The following is a 19,060-nucleotide window of genomic DNA, read 5'->3' on the forward strand; positions in this document are numbered from 1 at the left end:
ATCTCGATCCATCTGTTTCATCGCGTCAGGTGCTAAGAGCGCACCCGGAGGTTATAGTCCTAACTTTTCCTCTACCTCATGGGTTGTTTTGTATAGTGCGAGCGGGTTATTTGAGGAGATTGCTACGGAAGAAAAAAAAATTAATAAATAAAGTGCTTCGAAGGGACGCTTCAGGAAACGTGTAGACCGTCTGTTGAAGATATCTGTTGAGGTTTTAAGGAGCGTGTTTTTATAGATCGTAGACGCCGTAAATAAATAATAAAAATGGCATCAACTTTATAGCACGTGCAGAAGCGTTCAGCGCAGGGCTCTGGTCGTCGATTTCAAACGACCGTCACAGGCGTCCAGTTGAGAAGGTGTCGCGCTGGAATTTTACACACAGATGTAGCGCACGTCCTTCGTTCTGCGTTACTGGAAGACAGGCATGCACTCTATGGTCGCTGGTGGAAAGGAAAGAGAAAAACACAAATACAGTTTCCTACCTGAATCTGTGTTTACACGCCTGCGTTTCAGTAACGTGAATCACTCTTAACTTGCTCAAGTTTGAGTCGCTCTACACTTCGGTGCAGCGCCTCACATTGCCTTACTTTACCTTACCTTAACTTACCTTACCTTACTTTACCATACCTTACCTTACCGTACCAACTAGTCCACCTGTAGATACCGCTACGTTATGGCACGCTCTGCACATACCGATGTCTATAATACTGCGCCCTAATTAGTTACTACGTTTTACCATTTCGCCAGCATTGGCTTTAGCTGAGCACCAGCAGACCAGCGACTAAAACTGGAAACTGGGGCGGGAGGGGGGGGGGGGGGGGCAGTGAACGGACACACAGAAGGCGTTAGAAACGTTTCCACGTTCTCATCCAGAGGCTTTCGCGCTTCGCTCCCGCGGCATCGCTTTGCCATAACACATTCCTTTGCGCGCTCACATGTAGTAGTCTCTCCAGTTAAATTTAATGTTTCGTCGGTAATGGTTGTAGCGGGCGGAAATGTGAACATGTCACATTTAATACTGCCATTCTGACTCTTTCTCGACGCGCTTTCATTCGTTGTCGTGAAATTGCGGCGATATACCTTTCTTTCGCTTCGACTATAATACGCGAGTACATGCGGTACGCATTCGCAAGCGGTATATGGCCGCTTCCAGAGTCCCACACGCGAGCACGCACACACTCACGTATACGTACACGTCATTACCACCGCGAGCACTCACTGCGGCTTCATCTTCGGTGACCCATAGCCGGCCGCGAGAGTACACGAAAAGGAGAGCCAAGAGGGGGCGGAGGGGGGGGGGTGAGAGTGAGGTGGCAGATTTCCTGACGCAACCTAGAATAAGACCACTCCCAGGTGTGCCGTTCTTGCGTTCGCCTTGCTCTTGTCTCGGCAGAGTCAGAACAGGGTTCAACTCCGACGTTTCTTCGCCCCGCACACGCATACATACATACAAGGGAGTGGTTCGCGTTCAGTCCCCCCCCCTCCCCCCCCCCCCCCCTGGCCATCATCAGACGCCCATCAGAAGGGACCACACGCGGCCGAAGATGACCGAAACGGACGACGACCGACTCTCAAGAGTGCGGTGTAGGCTAGACGTATGCCTATATAGCGGATCCTCCTCCGCGCGTTGTGTATGCCTTGTATGTAGACTATGCCCCCCCCCCCCCTCCTCGCCCACATTTTCTTCGTCGCCTCCCCACTCCCTACGTTGGCATCTGGAGAGAAGGGCGGGAGGGTTACTCCTCTGGCCTAACCGCAATGCCGAACGCTTGCTTATTCCCTTCGTTGTCCAGCGGGTACGTATACGCGGCAACTTAATAGCTTCTCCGCCCGTTCTGCGGTCGCCTCACGTCGTACGCTCGTACCTGCGCGTGTTTTTTCTTTCTTTTTTTATTCGGTGTTCTACACCTCTGCAGTTGCTTGTTTGGCTTTGTTCCTTTCTGTTCGAAAGTGGACCAGGGGCGACGCATCATCCCGCTTTCTAGACGAGAGGCGTCGCTGGCGGCCGTCGTTTTCGACTTGGCGTTCGCGTCAGCTCTCGCGCGAGTGGTCAGCTGAGTCGAGAAGAGACTACCCCCCCCCCCCCCCCACTACCCCCCGCGTGCGACTGTACACAACCTCTTGTTTTGCAAAGTGCGGGGTGAAACCGTGGGAAAAAGCAGCAACAGCGGAGTGGGCGGTAAAAGGGGGGGGGGGGGGGACGCTGCCGCATTTGGATTTGCTGGAATGGTTTCTTTTAAAGTATAGGGGTTGGTTGGTCTGTGGGTTGGTCGGTCGGTTGCGAGGGAACCAAAACAAGAGGTAAGTAACGCTACCCTCTCAAGCTGGCTACGCTGATAATCCGCCCACCACCGAGCGTTGAAACAAAAGGTTTTTTATTCTGGCGGCGAGGAGGGTGCATGCAAGCTCGTTTCGTTCTACACCTGTCCGGGTGCTGTCGTGTACACCTCTTCTCGTCATCCTGGCGCTCTTTGTTTGGAGTGCTCGTAGTTGATGGGGGGGAGAGAGAGGGCGTACGCGTTCACGTGTAGTAAGTAGTGTTCGCCACAGCCGTCGGTGGACGCAGTGATGCGTCCGCGTGTTTGTCTTTTTTTTTTTTTTTGTTCTCGAAAGAGCTAACAGTTTTTCCCGCGCGTCTAAGTGTGCGAAATGAAGCGAAGTGTGGGGTTGGTGATGAGGCGAACCATGAATGTTCCCTTATGGAGGGTATGCGTGCCATTTTAATCGGGCAACAACAAAAACAACCACGATAACTGCTGCAACCCCCAACAGCTCATACCGCTACTTCAACTACTACTACAAGTATACGACGACGACGATGACAACAGCTTCATCATCATCGTCATCGTGATCTACAGAATCAATAACAGCAGCAATAACAATATTCGTTGCCAGCTCACCGGCTCCATTGCGTAAATTACAATATGCACCCTAAAGTAATTCTTCGAAAACATAGCGAAATTTTGTGAATTAGTAGATTGCGCGATTAGATGTCTCATGCAAGTAATGCCCGACCCTTCAGGTAATTCAGCTCAAGCAGTATAGAGTTGTCCTGTCCGCTGCATGTGATTGCGCACGCACGCACGCACGCACGCACACGCACGCACGCACGCACACACGCACACACACACACACACATGCACGCACGCACGCACGCACTTATCTATAAAATAAAACTCCCTATTTCCGTTTAGCGTGTAAGCAAAGCGAAGACACAAAACTGGAAAGCTCGCAGCGGGGCTTTAAACGAAAGTGATGGCTGGCCCCGAGTCGAATCGAAGAGGAAGAAGGAGCTTAGCAACAGGTCGTTCGTAGAACCGCGAGGCACCGACTTTTGTCCGGCTGTCACAGCTTAGATAGGAATCACGGTTTAAGGAATCAAAGTTCGTCGATCGTGTCTGCGTTCCTATGTCCCCTTCCCCGTTCTCACCCCCCCCCATTTCCTTCTCCTTCACTCTGTCAGCCGGCTTTTGCACGTTAAGAAACTGAACGCGCGCCGTCGTAGCCGTAAGCGGATTTTGCGAGCACGGTAAAGCGCGTTCCTGGTCTCCCACTGTTACGTCTGCATGCAGGTCCTCGAAGTGGACGACCCCCCTAGAAGACACCATGCTGTTCTATTCTCTTCGGACTTTCCTGAACCCTGGTGTATACACTGCTTAGAATCCGAAATCGTAACTGACGTCAAATTGAACGTAATCCTCAGGAAGCATAAGCTACGCTAACTCGGCGGTGTTACCTCCTCTTTAGTGAACATCACACGGAGGCAGTGTCGTTCACCTGTAAGCATGACACAAGGAGAGAAAGAGAGCAAGGAACCCCGAGCTTCTCTCGGTGACTGCGAGGCACCGCAACACTTGTCCGGCGCGTTTAGAAGTGACAGCTTTTTTCTTGTCTTTTTTTTTCGTAGTTCTTGTTTTGGTTGCTTTAAATGGACCCATCAGTCATAACGTTAAAACGCAAATTGACTTTGTTGTGTTGCTGCTTATCTTCACAGCAAAAGTGAGAGGCGCCGGCAACGTGACTTTTTGTCAAGCTCTGTTTCGAATGGAGAATCGGAACAATGTTTTTATTGAGTTACCAACGTCTGAACATAAATGAAGATGCAAGCCCATGTAATGCTTAAAGCGAGGCCCGTGTAGTGCGAAGCACACACGCGCAAAGAAAACAGTGCATTCCAATGTTGGGTTCATGTAAAACGACGTCGGCACTGTGTCCGTTCAATGGCAAATATTGTCCCTCGTTGCCTATGCATTGGTTAGCCCCCTGTGCAATCGTAGGGTTCGTTGTGAGAAGACCGCGCGACGTTCAGGCTTAATTTGCCCGTTCATCCTTGACAAACAAAAGATTGCAGTAGTGCTGCAGACGACTCAAAACGAGTTAACAACAAGGAACAGGGAATGCAAGCAGACGACAGAAAACGAGCACAGAGAGAAAAAAATAGGCAACAACAATACCCTCACACTTTTATTTTTTGCCGTGATCTTCTCTCGTCGCTGGGTTATCCTAAAAGATTCGTGCTTCCTTTCTCGTCATCTCGTTCTCGCATATTCGCGTGTGTGGTATTGCTTTAAGGTGCTAAAGAAAGTGACTGCAAAGAAGCCTCCGTAGCTTTTGCTCAAACTGTCGAGTTAGATGCTGCAGCAATATCGGAGATTGCGGACTGTTCCCTTTGTATAGAAGTTCTACTACTCGCCGCATGGCAAAGGAAGAAATAAAGACCACAGAAAGCATTAAAAAAAAAGCTGACTACAATGTCAACGCATAACGCACGCAAAGTTTTGCACAATGGAAATGCACAGAAGGCCCGGGAAGGGCGTAGACGAAAGTGCAAGAACACGCACAAACGTCCAAGAAAGCATGCACTTTAAACAACTGAACTAACTCGCTGTCCGGAATGGAAAACTGTGCTTTCCTTCAAAGGTAGTCTTTGAAAGACCGTATGTATTTCTTTACGGCCTTAGACTTCTTGCCGTGCAAAGGAAATCCGGTCACAGCGTCTCCAATTCTACATTACGCGCTGTGCTCGTTTCGTCTTCCCAGAAAAGTGAAGGGCGGTTCAAGAATTAGTGCCACCAAAGTGTTCCCACGGATAGAAGCGTTGGCCCTATTTACGACGGCAACTAACCGTTGCCAGAAATACTTATCACAGTACACGTACTATATGTAGGTTAGAGCACTCCAGTATCAGCGGCAGAGTATACGTGCCTCTTGCACGCCTTGAAGACGGACGAGAGCTAACACAAAGAAAACAAATTTCATTGGGAAATAGTGAGGAGACCGTGGCGACTGATTCCGCAGTGGTGAGGGCAAACGACTCAAGCCAATGAACCCGGGTCAGCACTTTGACAAAGAAGGGAGCTCCCGATGACTCCCTTTTTGCGGGAGTAAGTGCTGTAAAACGACTCAAGCTAATGTACCCGGGTCAGCACGTTAACAAAAAAGGGAGCTCCGATGACTCCCTTTTTGCAGGTGTAAGTGCTGTAAGTGCTGAGTAAGGGAGTAAGTGCTGAGTAAAGCTCTCATTTCACATGAGTCAGTGAACACGTGTCAGGCCTTTAAGAGAGAGAGAGAGAAAAATAAGCGAGCTCCAGTGACTCCTTTTGCGGGATTAAGCGCCCGTCTCGTCATTGATTCTCTTTTCGAAGTTGATGGAGTGAATTCACCTGGTCGGGAAGCATCAGGGAGTAAAAACGATCGTATTCAGTAAGGGCAGCACGTTCGCTTCGTCAGTAAGCATTGGGTGACGTGATGTAGTAAACTAACATAATAAAGGGAAAATCAGACATCCACCCGCTCGTAGCAATTGCTACAAAGAAAACCCATACGGGTTCCTCGAAAGAAAAGCCTCAGAGTTGAAGAAAAATTTGTCCTGGTCCGGGACTCGAACCCTTTCCCTTTATTTCTTTATACATAATTCATTAACTATTAATTTTCCCTTTATTAATTACTTCCACCTTCCACCTTGCGGGTTTCCGCAGAACTACTACGCTAGTAAACTAGCTTCATCTGAAAAATGCGACGCTGCAAAAGATGGCGTCCATGAAGTGCAAACTTAGTCGATCTATAGTATAGCTGTACTACGAGCTCTACGGAAAAAAAAATTTAAAGTAAGACGATGGATGTCGGCACAGTAGTACAAGTAAGTAAGTCTTGCGATTGTCTCAAGACAATCGCTAGATCGCAATAACCACTTTCTGGGCCTACAACGATTGTCGGCCCAGAAATGGTGACATGATACTGTTGAAAAAGGCAGTCTATGAGATGGGCACAAAGCCAATGCATGGGTGTTGTCTAGGTCAAAACCCGGTTGAGAGCCGGCCCACGATGGAGAACAGGAAACGGGGAGATAGTGCTTATATTAGGAAAAAAAAAAGACACCTGAATTTATGCAAGTTGCAGACGAACCGGATTGAGTAATACATTTATTGGTTGATTGACTTGATTCGGTTTAATGCAATTGAAACTGACCGTGACTTCAGTCGCTAGAGTTTCCAAATCTGACAAGGGTTCAGTGCCTTGTCGCATTCGTACTGTTCAAATGACATCAAATCTATAGCACAGAAGTCTCGTGCCTCTTTAGAACTTGTACGTTCGAGGCAACGGCGAGATGTTGCTGTCACATAGTTATTCGATCTATGTATCTAATTAAGGAGGCCGCAGAAATGCCAAACTCTTGTCTGCAGAGAAGGGGACCGCGACATGGAAGGCGTTCTACGGTTTCCTTGCAACCAAAGCAGCCGCAGGCATCGCTGTTGAGGAAACTCATAAAGCGAGGGCGCCGAGAAAAAGAGTGTGTGTAACTGACAGGGCCGACGGTTCGTACAAGAAGAACCGTAGAACGCCGAACAAAAGGAATCGAATCTCACTTTCACCTCGTCCTCTTGTTCGTCGCGCAGGGAGCTTCTTCACTTCGAAAGCGCGGGCTTTTTTCACTCGCTGGACTCGCGCCCTCTTTAAGCGCGCACGTATATGCCGTCTCCGTGTTCTCGAATTCACGGCAGCGCCTCGTTGAGCCGTGCGGGGCACTCGCTCCCCGAAGAAAAGAAATGCGGGCATTGTTTTTTTTCACGGCCACGAGGTTGGAAGGACACTCTCGCCTCGTGTTCGTGTGAAAGTTGCTATCTATACTGCCGGCCAACAGTGGACGGGGAAAGGTGAGCTGTAGAGCGGTTGAAGGAAGCAAGGACCTCGCTTTCGGTTCGATGTGTGTGTGTCTACCGATGACGGCTAAAGCAAGGGATCCTTTGTCCGCGCTCTGAAAAGCGACAAAAGAGCTCGATTCTATTGCGGCTGGCTATTTCCAAAGGAAATACGGCGTCATAGGGGTGTTTGATCAGTTTGCGTAGATCGGATTACAGTTTGCGATCCCGGGGACGTTTGCACGTGCATCGGAGAGTGGCTAGTTTTTCAGAAGAAGAAAAAAAAAGTGAGCGCCTCCCCTCTCTATCCCCTCCCTCTCCTTCCCCCCTTCTAAAATAAATATGGCAAGAGGAAGACATCCAAGCAAGACAAAGGTTCACAAAAAGATAGGTAGTTTAAATCGTCGAATAAGGGGACATTCAGCCTGGAGCCAATATTTCGACGGATGCACTTGTTTTCGTCACGGCAGCAACTTCCCCTTTGGGGAGAAGATTGGGTTCTATGAACACTGTCAAAGAACGCAGTTGTTAGGGTAAGTCAAGTCAAGTTTATTTTCCTGCATGAAAAAACGAACGAGCAGCCGCATAAAATCTGCGGCGTGCTAGCAGCTTGACGGGGCCGCTGCGCCGCTCAAGATTTGACAGCAATGTCGTGTATATTCACGTTTAAATTATACTTGGAAGTTCACTGAACGAAAATGCATTCCTATGGGTGCAGGGTAAGGACGCGGATTTGGGTTACGGAAACAGCTGGTAGGTCTGTTTAAATTTAACTACTGACACACAGTGAAAACACGGCGATGAAAGAGAACTATAAGAACAATCGGGAGTCAAATGAGAGTCCGAGGGCGTACACACGAACCCCTCGTCTCAACGGTGGCTGCACGCCGAGGCTTCCGTTCCTCCACCACTGTGGACTACCTTCAGAGAAGTACGCTTAACACCAACTTTATATTTCCGTCTCCTAATTTTGTATTATATTACGCAGCGTGTTCTCTCACCTTGCCACCTACTCCCCTGTATCTCTGTGTGTCCCCAATTTACAGAAAATGAATGTTTATGCCACGTTGCCTAATTTTCCCCCCTTCTTCTTAAACCTGGGGACGTGGCTGCTCGCTCGATATCGGACTCGCAGCTTTTTCTTCTTTTTATTTTTTTAAAGCGTGTGGACGCGGCTGCTTGCTCGATATTGGACGCGCACTGAACCTATAGTAGGACAGAACTTTAAAAAAAACAGCAGTTGGCAGCCAAGGAGTGGGATTGGGTTAGTGCGCCAGCCAATCACAGAAGCAAACAAAATCGTCGTCATGCGACCTTTTCAATATGGTGTCGTACTTGATACCTCCGGAGCGTCTGCTGTTCTTGATTGTTTTCATCGGCGGAAGCGATGTGGTGTGCAACAGACATGGACGAAGTGTATGGAGTTTTTCACCCTTCAAAAGATCACGGTGCAGTTCACTTCACTGCTGAGCCTGTTTTTCTCGTGAAACTCCACTGGCAACGGAAGTGAAACTTAACAATGAGTTGCAGCGAAGCTATTTTTCTTTTTTTTCAATTCAATAAAGAATTAGGCTTTCACCGTTCCGCTATAATAGACGAGTGAAAGCGTACAAAATTAGGTGTATATAATTTAATTTTTCTGGTTACCGAATTTTTTTACGTAGCAAGGAAAGTTTGAAGTACGAACTATCTGCAGCCTCGCGGAGGAACAGTGGCTGGTGGTTATGAGGGCGTGGGCGAGGCATCACTGCAGACTTGAGTTGTATCCGATTATAATCTCCTCCCGACGAGGACTCGAACAGGTGTTCTCCACAAGGCGCGACGAGTGTTCTGCGGTGAAGTTAGTCCTGCAGCTCGTTCAGCGCCGCGCGAATCGGCGTGCATGCCTTAGCCGCGGCTTTGCCTCTGCACCCTGGGACACGGCGCGTTGCTCCGTTTCGGAGATCTCGCGTAGGCAGATTGATTGATTGATTGATTGATTGATTGATTGATTGATTGATTGATTGATTGATTGATTGATTGATTGATTGATTGATTGATTGATTGAAACATTTATTAGAAAGGATGGCCCATGGCCTATGATCGGGACAAGGAATCAGGGGAAAGGAAGGATGCCTGTCTGCTTAATTTCGTGCCGGCGCTTCTAAGTCGCGCCTCGTTCGCTAGGTGGCACGGCGAACGACCGCGTCGAGTCGAAAAGACGTTTCGTGCCTTACCTCGCCATCTTGGTCGGGGACATTTTGAAATTAGGCGATCAATAATAACAGTAATAACAAGCCAGGACACAAGCAAGGAATTTGAAAACGAGGCCGTTTCGTATCTCCGAAATTGTAGTTCTCTAAACGTTTTTCAGAGACCAGCGGTGATTGTTCTTACGGCGTTCCTCCAGGTCCCTTGGTCGTGTGACCTCTGTTAGGCGCAACCATTTCCGAATTTCCAAAAGAGCCGTTCTGCGCACCCAACGTGTTCTAACCTCCATATGTGGTCTAGATTAGCCCCACTGTTCCACTAACTTGCGATGCGCGTTTTATACGGTACCGACCGAACCCTATTCGCGGCGCGTGTGCTTCCGTAAAGCATTCCTTTCTGTCGACCCTCGACTGTCCAGCGGTGTTTCTCAGAATGGGCTGTTTCCTCGACTTTCCCTTAAAGGTATGCAACGCCGTAGAAGCGAGCAAGGAAAAGCGTACGTCCGGGTTTAAGCATTCTTTGTCCGTTTCTTTGTTTAGCTCGATTCCTCCTTCACTTTCACCATTTCACGCCGCGGCAGAGACTTTCTCCTCTACTCTTTACGCGCTCAACCGCCCCCCCCCCCCCCCTCGCCCCCCTCGCCCCGCATATCCGCTATGCCAGAGACACACCCACGCAATCTGAGGGTCGTGGAGGGACGAACAATGGACCGGATACTAAGGCTTCGCAGTGAATTCCAGTGAATCCGGGCTGCAAGCCCCCTCCATCACTGGAATAGCAACGCCACGACTGGCGATTCTCGATTATAAACGTAGAAGTGATGTCTTATAGTTTAGCGCAATCGTTCGGGCACGAGTGGCTGTTTTGAGAAGCCAAGCGAAACACGATATAATCCCGTTCTCCCGCTTGCGTGTATTTTGCGATGCGTATTTTCCTGCTCTATCTATCTATCTATCTATCTATCTATCTATCTATCTATCTATCTATCTATCTATCTATCTATCTATCTATCTATCTATCTATCTATCTATCTATCTATCTATATGTCTGTCTGTCTGTCTGTCTGTCTGTCTGTCTGTCTGTCTGTCTGTCTGTCTGTCTGTCTGTCTATCTATCTATCTATCTATCTATCTATCTATCTATCTATCTATCTATCTATCTATCTATCTATCTATCTATCTATCTATCTATCTATCTATCTATCTATCTATCTATCTTTTTTCTTTTGGCGTTGAGTGTTTATTGTGCGCTAATTACGTGAGATTCGTTTTGTTTACTGTGTGGAACTTACTTGAACGAAACTCACTGCGTGTGAAAGAAAAGTCAAGTCGCAGTGCCGACAATAGCGAAATTTAGCTTTAAGCTTTCGTGTACATAATATGAAAAAGAAAAGGATGGAAATCAGCTGTGATAATTGTTCAATTGTGTTGCCGTTCGGCTCGTTACGTTTCAACCTTATGGCTCGATAACAACAATGAAGTGACCGCCTTCGCCAGCAAGCGCGAGAACTGTCGCCCTGGACGCTTTCCTCTGTCGTCGCTTGGTTGCGCTGCGGTGTAGTTACGGAGTGGATCATAGTACCACCTTACTTTGCTCACGCTTATTCTAGCAGACACAAGCAAACGCAAACGCACGCACATACACGCACGTGAAGGGGACGCGAGGCGTCAACCGGGACCTATACACTGAGACGCGGACCAATCTAGCATCGGTTGCGTGACCTGAAGCCTAAAACAAGGCACCGTCATCACCCCTCCCCGCCTCATGTTTCTCCGGCAATCCCCTTCCCATACGATATCTTGTCGGAGGATTCAACCTCCGTGTGCTTTATGCCCCGCTGTTTCCTATACACTTCCCTCTGGCCTTCGTAAGCACCGGCCATCTTTGGTTGCCATTTATCTGTCTTTCCCCGTTCGTTGTTTCTTCTTCTTGTTCTTACGTTTAGCTCATTCGTGGTGTTCGCCGTACCCCCACCCGCGGCTATTCTTTTCAACGCCGAGGGGGCCATCTCCACCCCCTCGCTGCAAGCGTAAGCCGAGCACGGCTTCGGACACTCAGCGTGGGGGCGCGTGTGGCGTTACTGTGTTTATGCAGCACGCGTGGACGCTTCTTCTTCTTCTTCCTCGCCTGTGGCGGGTTGTTCTCGCGAAGACCACGTAGTGACACCGTTCCCACGGGGGACTGAGAAGGAGGAGGAGCAGGACGTACCCCAGAGCGTCGATGAGGACCTCGCGTGGGGTGTAGTATAGTAGTACACTGTAGCCCGTGTTGGAAGCGTCCGCCACTCTGCGGAGGGGTCGCTTTCGCGTATACGTCTAAGAAAAAGAAAAGGCGGGGGGGGGGGGGGGGGGGGGGCTTGTAGCCGAGTTGTCGCACGACAGGAGCCGCTTGGTTAGGACAACTTGTTACTCGTAATACGCGTACGTCTCGTCGTCGATGGAGATGTGGCGTGACGATGGGGCACTGCGATTGACGTTTCTGAGGTTCTTCATCTGTCCAGCAGCTGATGTTGTTTTTTCCGCCTACGCGGGAAGTGTGGTAGTAAGAGTTGGCACACAGTGTCGTCTGGAGTTCGCCGAGGCCGTCAACGCTGTAGGACGTCATTTCGAGCGTAATTTCAGCCCGATTGCGTGTGCGCGCCTCATCCGAGGCGACGAGAATGTCGCGTGCGGAATGGAGAACACGGCTTGTGTTCCCGTGCCCCAACTCTGTAGTATAGGCTTGTTTTACAGCTGGACTGAAGAAGGAAACATGTTGCGAGTTGTCGCTGCGAATAAGTGCCCCAGGTGACGTCTGCATTTCTATCTGAACAAAATACGCGTGGACATCGCGAGTGTCCTCAGTCCGTGAGCGTCACATGATCTCTGAGAGTGTGTAGCCGGCCTAAACTATACTTGAAGGTGTTTCAAGTGCTCGAGTAACAATGGACTCTGGAGTGTTCCCACGTGGACATCAGTCATAGCAAGATTGCGTGTCGATCTTTAGATAAGAAGGCACACGTAGGTAGATAGATTTAGATAAGAAGTGCACATGTAGGTAACATATAAAGAGTGCATGCACCATATATTGATTAATGCTCTATGTTACCTACGTGTGCACTGAAGTGTACACCTACGTAACATCCCGCCGTAAACACAAAGGGCACATCCTACAATAATTATAATAAGGGTTGTTTTCTTGGGGCAAAGGACAGGATAAGTCAAGATTTAGTACTTACAATGACTCTGCAGAGTGTATCAATGGCTGTCACACAGTACAGATATATCTACCTGTATTATATGTACAGACAGTTGTTATGTGCACTCTATGTCACCTACATGTGCACTCAAGTATACACTCAGGTAGCACACAGTACACACCCAGTTAACATCCTGCCGTCAACATAAAGGACACATCCTAGAGGCATAATAAAGGTCACTTCCTCGAGGTATACGTTAGGATGAGTAAACATGTGGTACACACAAAGTTGGCGTCCCGGAGGTCACACAAAGGACAAGGAATCGTAAAGGTCACATAGGGCACAAGAAGGAAACATAAAGGAAACATAAAGGCAATGACCATTTTCGTAGGGGCGGCCTCTAAAGCCACATGGGCTTGCTTCGGACAACTTCGCCTTACTGCAGACTTGCTCTTTTTACTATACGAAGTCGACATGGAGACTACAGACAAAAAGTCGTTAAGACGTCTGTGTACTGCGATTTCAATTGGTCCACATACTCGTGATCAGGTTACTTGCGCAAAGTCTTCATTATTCATACAATACTATAGTATACTGAGCATCTGCGAGCTCTAGTGACGATGTGTAGACCTCCCGAGTTCCCATCCTGTTACATTAAGAGGAAGCTTTAGCTCGGGCCCAACTCCGACGCGGCCTATTCAAATACATGTAAAAACGCAAAAACGTTTTTCTGAGATAACCCCTGGACCGATTTTGATGAAATTTGTTGCATTTGAGAGAGTAAGATAAATTCTAGTGACTGTTGGAAGCAGAATTATGATTAAGGGCTTGAATTTTGTTAGAAAGATTTTCAAAAATTCAGAAGTTTGAAAAAAATAGAAGCATGAAGTTTACAAACTAATAGCTCTGCACCAAGAACAGATATCGCGGTTCTGTAAACAGCATCCATTAGATCATTCAAAGCGGACAAATATTATATGTCATGTTACATCTTACGTGAATTTGTTACATTGTTTACGAGGGTTCTGCAAAAGTTGTAATTACATACTATTACATTTTTTGAGGTTCATGTGTAACATATCAATTTTGTCCGCTTTAGATGTGCTATCAGATACAATTCACAGAATTGCGATATCATTTTTTCTTGTTGAGTTACAGAGTTGTAAACTTGATAGTTTCGTTTTCTGAAAATTTGCAATTTTTGTCAATTTTTTATAAAATATTGACGGCCTAACTCAAAAATTCGAAACCAACAGTCACTAGATTTTAAGTTTTTCTTTCAAATGCAGCAAACCTAGTCAAATTTAGTGCAGTGGTTGCCGAGAAAAACGAATTCTCCTTTTACATGTATTTAGATAGGAGCACCAGAGCTAAAGCTTCCTCTTAAGCGAAGAATGCCTCTGGTGGCAACACGCAAACAGTTTTGGTGATACCCAGCGACGGTCGGAGAACGACCGCCGTCTTCATGCATTTGCCGCGTGCATACCGGTCCCACATCCTAACGCCCCGAAACTCGCTCTCTTAATTGCACTTCTTTACATCTGCATTCGCCTTTCGCCCCCCCCCCCCCCCTCTTCCTCACTCCTGCGCTCCCAAATTAGATTCAGCAACCAGCCGCACCTCGGTGTAATTAACCACGCACGCCCTTGTACGGGCCGGCGCATACGCGGTGGCGACGCTCTGGATAACGGTTCTCCGTATATGCAGTCTCAAGAAAAAGTTAACGGCCTCCTATGCAGGACCTGTATTGGTCTTTCCTTCCTGTTCTTGGACACCTAACTACGTCTCCTCCGCCTACGGTTGTGATTGTGAATGCCCGCACACACACACACACACACACACACGCACACACACATAATCGCAAGCAATTAGAGGCGCTCATATATATATATATATATATATATATATATATATATATATATATATATATATATATATATATATATATATAGTGTACTCCCGCAATAAGCATGGCAACAAAACAATCTCCATAAGGAAATATACAGTATCGCTCATTGATGAGAGGGGGGGTGCTCAATGTGTCGCCGGTTCTGCCCGCAATTTGCATGCCGCGCTCCCACGCCGCCGAAGCGACTGCGTGATGGGATCTCCTCCCCCTTCACGGCCGCGGGCGTAGGACGGTGTTACGAGAGTGTAAGCTAACTACAGTCACTACTCCCCCGATAGAATCACTCCGACATGGAGACGACGACATAACGTCGCTGCTGTCGCGCGGAAAACTGTGTATCACTGGTTGTTCAAACTGAGTGCCGCTGCCATGGCCGGGCTGATCGTCGATCAAAGCACGCCGCTTTACGTGAGGAGAGACTCGGTTTGAGCAGGGCGTCCGAGATCGGGCGACAGGCGGTGTCGGAAGCGTCGTCCGATCTCGGAGGCGATGACCATGGGGCGTAGTTGGCGCTCCGAGCACCAAGGGGGTGCCCCATGGGCAGGAAAACGTTACATTTTGTTTTTATGATGAAATGAGCTCTGTCGTCACGCTGATATGAGTGGGAATGCTTGATACATAACATCTCAGTAGGAGACAACAGACGAGTGATGAGGTGGGTATGTCAGTACCTGTCTCTCAGATTTCATAGACGGTGAAGCCTTTAAGAAAACATAGATGCTGCTTTTATCCTCCTTATAAAACATCGGACTGGAAATGGCTATAAGCACTCTTCTATAATATTGCCGCATATTCCAGCTAACGTTACCGAAGCTGTTAAAGGAAAAATTGAGAAAACAGGGTTCGAGATACAACTATAAGACTGACGCTGTCTGTTCGCCACAGGTTTGAAGACTGAGCACCGCCAGTCTTATAACCGTACTTTGCACAGCGTTTTTCTTTCTCTTAATTTTTCTTATAGCGCCTTGGCTAACGTTAGCTGGGACACCATATGTAACAGTATGTTTAAGCTCAGCCTCCTTTACCGAAAATCTTTACTGCATTCATAACTGACACAATGCGCGGGAAACTTTGTGCCTCATCTAAACGCTTGCAGGGTAACCAAGCTTAACTTCCTCGCCATGTGAAATATTAGTTCCGAGTCACTACCCGTGCAAACATCTTAATTAACCCTATGTTAGCTCGACATCCGAAATAAATCCGAGATACCAAACTGTTTAAGAATGTAATGCCTGTTGATATGTCACAAAATCTGCCAACAAACTAACTTTATTTAGAAGGCGTAAATTTCAAGCAAGGAGCATGTCTGTTCGGAAGCCCGCGCTTCAAGCACTCTCTCACGGCACTGTAATGGTCTTCCTGAATCGCGTCTATTAAATCTCCACGTGTTTATGAGTAATGTAAAATGCACGCAACAGTTTTTGGCGGAATGGGATATTTAAAACGACTGCTTCCACATCATCTGTGTGCTCGTCTTTCACGAGTAAAAAGTAAATAGTTAACCATCTAATCACCTAACTCTGCAAATGCACAAAGGTAGAAGATTTGATAAAACTCTCACTGATTAAGAACACATGTTAAAAGAGTGCACTAGTGCGATGGGTGGACATTGGAGAACTCCAGGGGGCTACGACGTGCCTCGTAATCATATCGTGGTTCTAGCATGCAAAACCCAAAAATTTATTTTTTAGAGGTCTGCTGGTAGCCGCAGAGATCAGAAAGATTATTACAACAGGTAGACAGAAATTTCCTACCGATAATTTTGGTGCGTCTCAGTCTTAGCTATATCTTGGTTCCGGTGGCCTGCCAGATACAATTCTGTGTGAACAGTCTTCCTAATTTAGGCGAACAATACACGTTGAGCGCTTGCCTAAGGTCAAGGTTTACGTAGTCGGCTACATTTCGTGTGTTAGTACTGTTTACTTTGTCAACAAGGCTTGCAACATTGAAATACAGCTAGACTGAACCGCGCTTGAAGTGTATGAATTATCGCGAGTTTCAAGCAACGCGATAGAGTACCTGATTGATTACGCGCACAAATGCCTATTTATATAAACACATGCCGCTTCGCACCTCTGTGGCACGCAGGCCAGCCCGAGGCCTCCGTACCTGACCGCCACGGATTATGTGTTCTACGTGAAGCGGCAGACGCAGCGCGAGAACAACCAGCACCAGCACCACCACCACAACCACCATAACAACCAAAATGCCGGCGGCAACTGTCGCTCGCTGACGTCATCCGGCGGCGACCAACCGGCGCTCAGCCCGGAGGATGCCATGGTCGAGCTGACAAACTTCACGGAGCTCATGCGTCGGCTCAAGGAGGACCTACGCTCTTCCTATAGCAGGTAAGTTGCTACATAAATGGGTGATGGGCAAAACGAGAACAACGTGAACGCTGGGGCCAACGTTTCGGCAAGTGGGCTTGTCTTTTTGAAGGCGACCTATCAAGAGGCAAGTCGGCTTGTCTTTTTCAAGGCGCCATATCAAGAGACAAGTCCACTCGTGGAAACGTTGGCTCCGTCTGTCACCTCGTTCTCGTTTTGCTCATCCTCTTGAATTTCTATCTTCCGCCTTCCCCGTGTTTTCACTGTACATAAACAGATGTCCTTTTTAGTGTGGACTGACTCCAGCATCATCTGTGGCAAATATCGCATTTGTTTCTTGCAATTAGTTGGCTTACTTAAGAGGCGGACAATACTTGTAGGACAGCTTGTAGTAATGGTAGATGCAACCAAAGCACCAACGAAGTGGATTCATTGACTTTGTAGCAATTCATACAAGATGGATGTTAGCGAATTAGTAACGTTTCACTAAATGCCCTTGCTGCGGTCAACACAAAATTGGTGTGAGTAAATTACCAAAGTGAGGCCTACTTAGCTTTGTCATGATCCACTATAGGGTACATGTCTCAATTTTGGAACTGAAGCGGATCTGTATTGAGGTCATTCTTATTTAGCCGAAGTACAGTTCTTAGCAACGCTACATTGTATATACGAAAAGTATACATCGGTAAAGTCTGCGAACTGTTACGCTAATGCTCCAGTTAGGGCTTATCAGCACCGCCGAAAAAAGTGAAGTGTTCGTGTCACCTGCAACATCAATTTGGTAATGATATTCAATGACTGAATCCTCGAAACTGGTTGTAATACAGCCTTTCTGCTATATGTCTGTGGGAATAAATACATACAGCTTTCTCGTCACACATAACGGGAACACGTGACGATCATAGACACGATGTTTATGTCCGTCACAAACGCCAGGAAGCTTACATCGTGTTTTCAACCTATCTCTGTAACATGTCGGGCCAGTATCGAATTCTGAGCGGACACGTTCTCTTTGATCGGGATTCGTTCTTCAAGGGGGACATGGAGAAAGGGTAATGTGAGAAGTGACACTGATACCCGCGGTAGACGCAACAAAAAATAATCTCCTGCGTTCAACTATCGCTGTACGCTCAGCGGTTTTCGCTGCAGCTATCGCTGTCACATAGAGGATACGTGGTCGGGTCCTGGGTGGAGACAACTTCATTTTCTCGCAAATTTTTCTGGCCGGTTAAACACGGTAGCAATATGCAGGAAGTTCATGCATACTCGCAACTGGCGGCGCAAAAAGAAAATGTATCTCCTGTTTCAAGCTATCGCTGTAGCTTCTACAGCTTTCGTTTTTCTATTTCTCTCAGATGGGGCCTTTGAGGTCAGATCATGGGTGGACCTTTTTTTCCGGACATCTTCCAACGGAAAACGATGATCATAAATATGGTGGTTGTTATATACACTCGACAACTCCCCCCGTATTATCACGTAAAGGTGATTTTTTTTTCTGGCGTCGCCGCCGTTTTAGCGAGACAGATTCTATATCGCCAGAGTCCAGGTTGGCTGAGACCACTCCTCCGAGTACATAACCCGCAATCTTTCCGCAACGCTCGCTTGACGACAACACCGCCGTAACGGAGGCATTGCGATCACAGACGCAACTTTCCTTCCCACACTGCGAAAGGAAAGAAAACAGACAAGGAAAGGAAATGCGCTGACAGAACGAGAACTGGCCCGACGGATGGTGCCTGCCGTCTCCCAATCCAGAATCGACGGGCTTTCGCGTTTCCTCCGAGCTCCGGGGTTGGCTTTTGCGCGAAGTATATAAATCACAGCCAGCGGTTAATGCTCCGCTTGACTTCGTCTGTACCCGTGCGCGAAGTTCTCGCTGCGTTTGCAGCACGTATACCGTATTTATGCACGTATAGACACATCCCCCCCCACACACACATACACCACACTTCCTACTTCAAAAGTGGGATATCGTTCGTATTGTGCATTCGGCATAAGTTGATCATTCGTTAGATGTTTTAAAGGTTGCTGGCATATCTAACAGTATTTATAGGACCTAGAACGATTATCGGTGCAAATGAGTCGCTGATGCAGAATGCTCCGGTTACGACGACAGCGATGTCGATAGCGACGGGGAATGAGGCGCAAGCTTGATCGGTAGTTCTGAATCTTGAAATAAACGCGCGCGCAGTGTCTGGACGGTCGTTCGCATTAGCATCCGCATCGTTCTCGACGTCGACTATTAGTGGCATTGGCAGGTAATCGTATGCGCCCGACTCGTGTAGAAGAGCCGCACCCTCGCATTCCAAAAAGAAAT

General features: G+C 47.7%; 1 protein-coding gene across 6 annotated transcripts in view; it reads left to right on the top strand.

The window, feature by feature from the left end:
• The window catches only part of mwh (multiple wing hairs), a 349,065-nt gene that overhangs the window by 292,316 nt on the left and 37,689 nt on the right, over positions 1-19,060 (top strand). For all 6 annotated transcript variants that reach the window (XM_070523973.1, XM_070523975.1, XM_070523974.1 and 3 more), the window contains one exon: positions 16,505-16,764. In XM_070523973.1, coding sequence (XP_070380074.1) covers positions 16,505-16,764 — 260 coding nt within the window. The remainder of the gene's footprint in view (positions 1-16,504; positions 16,765-19,060) is intronic.

The sequence above is a fragment of the Dermacentor albipictus genome, chromosome 8 (genome assembly GCF_038994185.2).
Source record: "Dermacentor albipictus isolate Rhodes 1998 colony chromosome 8, USDA_Dalb.pri_finalv2, whole genome shotgun sequence".
Taxonomy (NCBI): domain Eukaryota; kingdom Metazoa; phylum Arthropoda; class Arachnida; order Ixodida; family Ixodidae; genus Dermacentor; species Dermacentor albipictus.